The sequence below is a fragment of the Hyaena hyaena genome, unplaced genomic scaffold (genome assembly GCF_003009895.1).
Source record: "Hyaena hyaena isolate Hyena2069 unplaced genomic scaffold, ASM300989v1 scaffold_1747, whole genome shotgun sequence".
NCBI classification, from domain to species: Eukaryota; Metazoa; Chordata; class Mammalia; order Carnivora; family Hyaenidae; genus Hyaena; species Hyaena hyaena.
The window spans coordinates 134623-145155 of record NW_024082377.1 but is presented as its reverse complement, the minus strand read 5'-3'; the positions used below and the strand labels follow the sequence as shown (position 1 = coordinate 145155).

Sequence of the window (10533 nt, the reverse complement as noted above, 5' to 3'; positions counted from 1 at the left end):
TATTCCAGTCCATAGGAGAAAACTCTTGGTTTGAGAAGGCTTATTTTTTGCTTTCCAGTCCAGAAAATGCAAGCTGTTTTCTTTGGCACGCCTACGTCATTATACAGATCCATTCCCCTCAAGGAACTTCCAGATAAAACGAACACATCATCTATGGCAACTGAGAAGCATAGCTTTATGTTGCCTGTTTTAGAATTATTTCTTGACATTAACATTTTTATGTACCCCCATATTAAGTTTTATGCTTAGATGTTATGCCACCAGGTAGGAATTAAGCTAGATGCCATATCCCAAATCCACAGAGAATCAGAGCCAAACTGTGGGTTATCAAACCTGTCTTTTTACGTGCTGTTACTCATAGTATGTGATTTATATATACTGCTTTTGAAAGCTGCATTAACTGAAAGATGCTGGTTCGTAGAGGGGCAAAGAAGTGCATTTACAGGCTGGCTTGGTTGAACTGTGTTGATTTCTCTCTAGAACAGTCTTCACAATTCTTTGCTCACAGTTAGAGGTCTGCTGAAAGTGACTCGGTGTAGATGAAAACAGCTTGCTTAATCATTCCTGAAACACGGGAAAAATTAAAATACATTTTTTTCTTTGTCAAGCAATAAAAACAATGCCAGATTGTTAATGCCTCTTTTGTACCTTTTACTTGAAAGACCTCAAAAGAACATCAAGGAGAATAAAGGCAAAATCTATTCCCCAATGGCATCATTATACATGTTGAAGCCTCTAAAACTAAAACTCTAAAGACATTCATGAAGAGTAGAGAAATAAACGACAGCAAACTGAAGAGTGTATCTCTGGAGTTTTGTTCAACTTGCTTTGTTCAAATTGGATGATGAAAAGCAAAGATCTCATTTGTTTTAATATTTAAATAGTAAATTAGTGAGTGGTGAGTTGCTAATTGTCCTGTAAAGCATTTAGGGTGCCAGGAGTGCCCCATGGCCAATAGTTTAAATTGCATTCTTATGGTTGAAATGAAAGCAACCGTTAGAGTCATGTAAAACAATGTTTTTAATAATTTAAGCTAGTTCTATGCAAACATGATTTTCATTGTGAAATATTTATCGAAGCTCCTGTTTTTATTTGAGAGGAGCGAGTTTCATTTTGGACTTCAAGGCATCAGATAGAAATTCGTTTTCAGTATGGGGCTAAAATGGGGAGATAGATTTGTGCTCTCCAGTGTTACTTTTCATCCCCAGCTGCGGCTGCTTGCTTCTAGGGTGCAGAATTAGCAGGTTTGGTTAAATTTTACTTGAGTTTTTGGTGACCTTTTCTAATCCTGACTGTTTCATAATTTAATGTCTTGACCTTCGTTTTCCATAGAGCCACCTTAGTGATAAATACAGAGATTTAATAACTAGAACTGGTTGACAGGTGACCTTTCGTACATGGCCATTTCTCTTTGCTGGAGAAACCACACTGTTTTGCAAGTTTTAATTCACAGATTTTAATTATCTATTCTATAAGCTCTAATTATCTTGTCTATAAGCTTATTCACAGAGAAAAAAAGGAAAGGTTAAATATTTCATTCTTCTTGCTGATTAAAATGTAAAGTGCTTGGCAGTTGTCCTAATATATCATTCAAAAAAGACAGGACAATTTGTCAGATTCTTACCCAGAGAAGAGAGAAGGGGAATTTTCCAGAGCAGTTGGTAAGGAGCAGGATGAAAAAAGTGGCCAGTAGAATGAGTGTTATCATTAGCTGGATGAGAGTAACCATGTGTGTATGAGTGTGTATGTGTATCTCTGTGTGTGTGTGTGTGTGTGTGTGTGTGTGTGTGTGTGTGTGTGTATAAACTTAGAGCAGAGAAACGGGAGAGTTCTTTCACTACGTGTATATTAATTTCAAAAGAAACATGACTGAAAAATTAAAAAAAAGGATAAACTAGCCAATCAAAGTGAATAACCTGCTAGTTTGGGTAATTTTTCCTTTTTTTTTTTTTTAAACCAAGTAAGGGTCAATTGAACATATCATGGTAAATTGATTTCTAGAGTCTATTTAAATAATATTTAAACACAGAAAAATAAAGCTGGCTAGTTTTAAAAATGCACAGATTCTTAAAAAGAAGGAAAGAATAGTCAACCTTCCTCCCAACCTTCCCCATAGGATCAAAGAATATAGGACCTTTTTGGTTTCCCTGGGTTTGCATTCTTTAGCATTTTTGCAAACAGATTTCATTTTTGTGCCAAACACTCATGCTCCTAGTAAAACAAAAATTAAAAATAGGCACTAGGGACACAGGATCCCAATCAGCCAGTGTTCTGGAATCTTTATAAGCACAGAGGAGAGAATGACTCCTGAGTTAGAGAATGGTTTGTCAGTCTAGAGCTCCCTTGGATTCCCAAGGACTTGAAAGCAGGCATTGTGGACTTCTAAAGTGAATTTACCTCAAGGAGGTTTTTGCGTAGGGGGAGATATTCCCTTTAGCCATGGGGAACAGCTTCTAAAAACATCATCTGCCATGGCCTTTTTTACCGCAGACGTAGACTATAATCACTTAATGTTTCAGAAAGAAATACAACTCACTGCTGTTATGAAAAAGTTCTGAAAAACAAATTAAGTAAAAGTATGGGGCCCCTGAGTGGCTCAGTCAGTTGAGCGTCAGACTCTTGGTTTCAGCTCAGGTCATGATCTCACGGTTCCTGACACTGAGCCTCCAGTCGGGCTCCAGGCAACAGTGCGGAGCCTGCTTGGGATTCTCTCTCCTCTCTCTACCCCTTCCCCACTCATGCTCTCCCTCTCAAAATAAATAAATAAATTTTTTAAAAAAGATGTGGAGAATCATTCAAGGCTAGTAAAATTCATTGTGATTAGTTTACCTTAGACTGAAGTTACAGCCATATTCCATATTTCAAATTGAAAATAATTGAAAAATTTCCACATAATTCCATATGCCATGCTAATACCATTGCTAAAAAAAAGAGGTTAATTCTGCTCATATGCAAATCCTAATATTCCTAAGTAGCCTTTCATCAGTTGGGAAACATTGTCCTCTTTTGGTGAAATTCTTGTTCACCAAGCTGTTTAAAAGCATTTACTTATAATTTAATATAAATAATTTTAACACAATACTGGGTGAGACTTGAGGTGTTTGCCCATATGTATATTAGGAATAATGAAAATTATTATCAGATATTTCTATAATATCTCTCCCTTCTGAGTGCTGTGAGTACATTTCATAAAAGGTAACATATGCTCCTTTTTTAAAGCTGAGAGATATCTGATACCTACTGGATATCATGTTCATCTCAATTTTCCCAACTCTATAATGGGAAATAAAAATGTAACTTATGAAGAATTTATTATAAGCATGAATGGAATCATGTAGTAAAGTGCTGGGTAGGATGACAGGCCCATAATAGGTGTTCAATCATGTTTCCACCAATAAATATAATACATTATGCTCATTTATCTTTCTCATTCTGTTTCTTCCTTTCCTCCCTCTCCCATCCTTTTCTGTGCCCAAGATAGGAACCGAGTCCTTTTCTCTTGTAAGGAGACAAATGTCATGATTCACTTTAGCAGAGAAAGGACTTGTTTTTCAAGACAGTCCCTCAGGCCTTTAAACTAGTGCATGAATTGACCCTAGTTAATCATCGAACTCCACTTTGCTTCAGAGCTGTGTACTAAGATTAAAAGCTCACACTGATTAGAATTCCAAAATTATTTTATCCTTCATGCTGCCTTTCACAGAATAAGTACTAAGTAAAAACTACTCGGTTGTTTAATAGAAGTCTCCAAATTTTTAACTTTCCACAAGCTGAGTGTTCATAACCAGATATGCAGGTAGAGAGTTTGTATACTTTTGCAAGGGAGAAATACCCAAATCAAATGTAGTGATCTTACTGTTAAAAAAAGTCAACATTTAGATTTTTTAGAGGGAGCACGAGTGGGGGAGAAGGGAAAAAGGGAGGGAGGGAGAGAGAGAGAGAGAAAGAGAGAGAGCGAGAGAGAGAGAGAGAGAGAGCATCTTAAGCAGGATCCACACTGAGTGACATGGGGATCGATCCCACCACCCTGAGACCATGACCTGAGCTGAAATCAATAGTGAGCCACCCACTCACATTGAGCGAGCCACCAAGGTGCCTCTCAACATGTTAGATTTTAAATAAAAGCAAGTGTTTGATGTTTGTGGGCTTTCCTTTACCAGGAGCGCAGTTGCCCAGTCAGAGTCACCTGAACATTGAGGCGATCTCAGTTTATATACACAGTGCAAGCCCAACCAAAGCATTTGGCTTGATGATGTTTTGAGTGTGCAACAGAAAAAGATGAAGAGGTTATGCTTGTTTTAAATGAAACAAAAAATAAGGACAAGTCAATTAAAAAGGAAAATTCAAAATTAAGATAGGGCTTGATAAAGTGGAGTTGGTTAAATCTTTCTAAAGGTCTCAGAAAATCCAGGGCCTCAATCTGAGAAGAAACTGCTTACTGAGGCAGAACCGGGCAAGTGGAGACATATGGAATACATTTTCGAGAAAGGGCCCCAAGTCAAATAATATAAACAAGTTCTAGAAACAGCAGTACATTTTACCAAAGAAAGTTGAGATCACAAGATACAGCGATAAAGCTAATAAAAAGAATGGAGATAACCATATAAGAGTAGCTCTTGGGTCAAACCATGCATTCATTGCTAGGTATTTCTTTCTTTTTTATCATGGCTTACCGTAGTTTAAAGTGTCTTCAAAGGTATCAATGAGTCCCTTGGGCCTTAGTGAGCTCTTGGTGTTACCTGCAGCTTCTGATGCTGATTAGGAATGTTTCATTCATCCAGCCCTGCTCTCCAACATACTGTAAAATGGTCCCTGCAGCCAAATGGCAAATAGAGTGGTCACCATGTGTAGCCATGTCTCCTGGTACCTCATTTAGGAGGTCTGACAGCTAGGCAGGACAATGGCCAAGCAGGATAGGTACGTGGAAGGCTCTTAAGACTCTGGCGATGGCCACAATATATAAAAGAAAGGGACAATTTAAAGATCACCACCTATGCCCCAAGCCATTACATTCCTAGCACTCTGCCCAATTACATATTTGTTACATAAACAAGAGGCTGTTGTTGCCAGTGTTTACCCTCAAGTTGTTAGTCAGCTGCTGACCTCATAATCTGCACAGCTGCGGCAACCCGATATGTTGTCATGAAACAGATTGTGATGTCTTAATTGATCACTTTCAGAGGTTACAATTGTCAAGTGAAACCAGCGTGCTGATTCTTATTAGTTAAATTAAGGCTTGTTACAGCACAACCAGCTAATTCACTCTAACGACTACGAAAATCCGATGCAAATTTGTAGATCAAAACACATCCAAGGCTCTTTCTCTCTTTTTTCTTTTTGAAATTTTTTTTAATTTGTAGAGGCCATACCCCAAAAAATGCTTTTATTATACAGTGAGGCAACTTCTTGGAGCAGAAAATGGAATGTAACCTCCCTGCACCATATGCATCTTGGTGATAAGTTGGAGTGTGCCATATGACACACACAGTTTAAATCAGGCATTGATTTGCATGACTCTAAGTGGGTTTAGAGGACTTAGCTAAGTGTAATGTATGTTAGGCCCTGCTGCAAATTGTCTGGCAGAAAGAATATCGTGTTCTTTCTTATCGCCCTGAAAAACTGTAGGCTCCTTGATGCATGAAGGTCTGAGATCAATGTCTGGTCCCAAGAGGCGTCCACTTACGCCTCCATCTGACCGTCGGTGAAGTCTTACTATGGCACCAATCTAAAGAACACATTTCCAAGTGCACTAATATACTCAACCTTGAGCAGACCTATTCTAACCTACCGTTCAGAAATCTTCTTATAGCAGGGGTGATGGACAGTCCCTTTGGTAGCAGAGTTTTAAGACACTTCATAAATGGTGAGACCTTGGTGGTACATCCAGTCCACTCCTGAGCTGTGTTGTTTAATGTCCAGCCCTGTTCAATCCCTATGTGATTCTAACAGCTCAATGAATCTCTTCTTAAATGGGAAAAAAAAGACATTTCATAAATGGACTTTGTGGATTCAACAAGTCAAGATTTTTTCAAAACCCTTAATTTTGATATTAAATACTTTTGCCTGTCTAGCGTATTTCACAGGTGCGCAATAAAAACTAAAAAAAGTGCAGTTAAGTTAACCGAATAAATGCTAGCATCCAAAGTACAGTGGGAAACACAAGGATAGTCAGCAAAGCAGTTTTACAACAGAAAAAATATCAGATAATAGCTAAATGCCCAATGGTGGGCAAACAGGTACATTAAAGTATGTCCACAAAATGGAATACTGTGTCAACATTAAAAATATCCCTCAGAGGTGTTTACCGGCATGGGAAAGTTTAATGATGTGAAATTAAATGAGAAACAAAGGCTGCCAAATTTTATAAATGGTATCTCAGCCTGTCTAAAATAACCTGTCTAGAAGGAAGAAAATACCACAAAATTTTGTAGCAATTGTCAAGTGGCAAAAATACGGAGAGGTTTTTCTTTGATTTATTTCAAGTTTTCCACAATGAATCCATATTACTTCAATAATCAGGAAAAAAAATAAGTGTTTTAGAGCTGTTTGAGTAGTTTTGTTATAACATTAGCTGTGGGAGTCTGTGTTCAAGGCATCTCACATCTAACAGATCTGAAAATGAGCTCGTATTCCTCCTCTGATCCTGTGCTTTTCCTAAAGCCTTTGCCTTCTCATTTAAAGCCAGTTCCAGTCTTCCAGTTTCTTAGGCTAAAAATCTGAAGTTACCCTTGATTCCTCTCTATCTCTCAGATCCTACATTCCATTTACTGGTCCAGCCAATCAGCTCTACCTTCAGAATACCTCCAGTGTGTCGCCAGCATGTTGCTCCCTCCTCTGCTATCTGATGCAGTCCTAGTCACCGTCATGCCACACATCATGCCATGATTGTGGCAGCAGTCTGTTCTCCCAAGTTTCTAGCCCTTTCTCCTTTTTATCAGTTTGCCACATAGCAGCCAATGCTGTTAAAGTATAATGCAGATCAGCCACTCCTCTATCCGGAGCCTTCCAAAGGCTCCTAAGTGAAAGAGCCTATGCAATGTCTCCCTGGTCGTCTCTCTGACCCCGGTACCGTAGCATCTCTACGATGCTCAGCCAGGCCACACTGCTCCCTTCGTTGCTCCTCTCCTGCCGCGGGGGTGTTTGTAGTGGCTTTTGGTTTAGCTTTGCAGGATATTCCCCCCACCCAAATCCCCAAACCCAGCCCTCTTACTTTCTTCAAGTCTTTCTTCAAATATCATTTCTCACTCACCCCCTGACCTTTTCTGATCCCTCCACCAACACACACCACATACATGCGTGTGCACACACACACACACGCACACACACACACACACACATTCTAACCCCCTTCCTTGCTTTAATTTTCTCTATTTAGCACCTGTCTTCTTCTATCAATTGCATACTATGTTGATTCACTTATTACCTTTCTCCTCCCCCGTTGAATGTAAGATCTATGAGGTCAGGGATTTCTACTTAAAATTTTCACAGTTGAATAATCCCCAAGCCCTAGAACATGGCACATCATAGTTGCTCAGGAACTGCTTTGGATTCCTACCATTGATAGGAAAAATGTCTTGTTACAGTTGTGTGGTAATTATGCAGGTGACTTGTCTGAGGTACTTTGCCTCTCCATTTACTCACCTAGATTGAACCTGTTTGTATATTGATAGGTTCCTTGTGGATTACATTTCTCTTTTCATCTAAATCAACAATTCTTGCTGAATTAGAAAAGTCCAGTTCTTCCCTAGTATCAAGTTCAGTGTTCAGGCTTCCAATAAGTTATCTGAATTAAATTGCTTTCATTTTCTAATTTAGCTGCTATATACTGAACTATAGTAATCCGAGGACTTCTGGGATTAAAATGAAGAAGATAGACATTGCCCCTTACAGAGTTTGCTATGTAGTGGACAGACATAATTAAACGATAAAATACAACATAACTAATAAAGTAAGGGCAGTACCCAGTGTGATAAGAGCCAATGACCAATAGGCACAATAAAAATATAGGATCAGATGTCAGATACAAAACGTGGAATCTCATGGAAGGAAGATGAGAATGACATATAGCAACAAAGTGCACTGGTCCTTTATCACTGTTGTAAAAGATAGGATGACTTTTCCTCATGGAGGAGGAAAGTAATAAAAGGAATTTATTTGCTTTGCTTTAGAGGAGGGAATGCAGGGAATAATGGAAAAGAGCAACGGGTTTAGAGTTAGATCTAGATTTGAATCTGCCACTGCAACTTGAATCTTTCATCTGCAAGTTCTGAGAGCTGGTGCATAACCTCGGAGTCTCTGTTACTTCATTGATTTAAAACAAGGAGGGCGGTGGTTAGGCCAGTCCTAGAGATTGTCTCTGTACATTCTTTCTCTCTGAGTTCTTAAAAGAAACCTGTTTTATCCATGTAAAATAAGCATAAACATGGGGTGCCTGGATGGCTCAGTGGGCTGAGCATCCAACTTCAGCTCAGGTCATGATCTCATGGTCAGTGAGTTCAAGCCCTGCGTCGGGCTGTGTGCTGACAGCTCAGAGCCTAGAGCCTGCTTTGCATTCTGTCTCCCTCTCTCTCTGCCCCTCTGCTGCTCACACTCTGTTCTCTCTTTCAAAAATGAATAAATGTTAAATTTTTTTTTTAAATAAGCATAAACACAAAGGCCAGTTAACATGGTGATACAAGGGGATTTTTTTAAGGGTTTCTGTAAAATTTTTTTGTTAGCCTGCAGCTTGTCTTAAATAGTTCTTGGTTCAAAACGTCTTCATTTGCTGAATTTTTCATATTTTCATCAACGGCTACTTAACTATTCACACATATAAGTAAAATACAGAATTGATGCCTGGATATATTCCCTTTGCATTTCTGTCTTTAGCCACTGTCCTTATTAAAGAGATCAAATCTTTCCCCATTTCCTTATTTCATTTGAAATTATGGTTTTAAATTAAAAGTCATTATTTAGAATAGAAAACAAATGACTACTTTTCCATTTAATTTTAAACTGACACAAGGGGATAGAAATTATCATTAAATAGAACTATTTCTTAACAATCTGTATTCATGTTTTAAATGGAAGCATGCCCCTAGCTTTATAACCCCTACTGTGGGATCAGTACATATATTTCAGAAATTCCTACAGCAGCTATGCCCAATATCTGAATTTCATCTTCCCAAAGGAACTTGTTTGGATAGGTGGAATGTGCTAATTTACATGTTTCTCCCCCTGTCTTATTTCTCTGTTTTTCAGCCTTTGCAACTGGACTGTGACCTCTGCGCCATAGTGTCAAACTCAGGTCAGATGGTTGGCCAGAAGGTGGGGAATGAGATAGATCAGTCATCCTGCATTTGGAGAATGAACAATGCCCCAACCAAGGGCTATGAAGAAGATGTTGGCCGCATGACAATGATTCGAGTTGTGTCCCATACCAGTGTTCCTCTTTTGCTAAAAAACCCTGATTATTTCTTCAAGGAAGCAAACACTACTATCTACGTTATTTGGGGTCCTTTCCGCAATATGAGGAAAGACGGCAATGGCATTGTTTACAACATGTTGAAAAAGACTGTTGACATCTACCCGACTGCCCAAATTTATGTGACCACAGAGAAGCGCATGAGTTACTGTGATGGCATTTTTAAGAAGGAAACTGGGAAAGACAGGTGAGTCCTCTGAGAGGCAGCCTCTTTGTCTTTTTTGCTAGCTCCTTGCTGAGTTCTTTTGCCAGCTATCAAATGAACAGAGTTATTTTTCAAATTGATTGTTCTATGTTTTCCTGACTATTATGATTACTTGATGAGCCAGCAGCTAGGCCCCATTTATTCCACCTACACTACCGTCTGTTCTCTCCATTTTGATTGGCTTGAGGATCCAAAAAATACTGGATGCGTCCCCAAGATATCTTTAGATTTGTTCTATTTAGCTCAATTTGCTATTGGGTAAATTGGATGTTAGCCAAAAGGAAGTCTACACATGTTCTGTCTCAAAACAGACATGTTAAGGAACTTTAGTACCTAAACTCCTTTGGAAATTGTGGCAAAAATTTACCTGAGACTACAAGACAGAACAGGCTATTGATTCTCTAATAAGGTTGCACGACTTCTTGCATGCAAATAGACCCTATGATCGTGAGCACCATAACTTGGTATCTAACAGATATGTTGGTGTGTTCAGCAGAATACCATATTGAAATTATACATTACTGAAAATCATTAACGGTGGATTCTTGAAGAGAAATGAGGTATAAATACCATTTACTCAATTATCCAACAAACCAATTTGCATTTTTCATTGCATCCATTTTTTGTCATAGTCTTCTATAAAACACCCTTCCCACTTCCTCATCCTGAGGCTTGTTCACCTCATTTTTCTCCCCCTCCTTACATCTCCCATTTTCTCTCTCTGCTCCCTCTTATCCCCCTCTCCCATATAACTCTAGTGCCTTCCATTTTTTTCTTTCTTTTTAGAAAGGCAAGCAGTGTACTGGAGAGAAGTAGAATTATTAGTTCATATTTATCATTTTAATAAAGATCCACTGAAGGAAAA

General features: G+C 38.6%; 1 protein-coding gene and 1 long non-coding RNA gene across 2 annotated transcripts; one reads left to right on the top strand and one right to left on the bottom strand.

Moving 5' to 3' along the window:
- Positions 1–318: 318 nt before the first annotated feature.
- Positions 319–5074, bottom strand: LOC120226551. The gene is made up of 2 exons (XR_005527047.1): positions 4674–5074; positions 319–564 (listed from the first exon to the last, which is right to left on the bottom strand). It is a non-coding gene; the product is annotated as an uncharacterized LOC120226551 (long non-coding RNA).
- Positions 5075–9243: 4169 nt separating this feature from the next.
- Positions 9244–9654, top strand: ST6GALNAC3 (ST6 N-acetylgalactosaminide alpha-2,6-sialyltransferase 3). The gene has a single exon (XM_039224728.1). It carries the CDS (start codon positions 9292–9294, stop codon positions 9652–9654), a length of 363 nt encoding a protein of 120 aa, XP_039080659.1. The 5' UTR covers positions 9244–9291.
- The last annotated feature ends 879 nt before the right edge of the window (positions 9655–10533 follow it).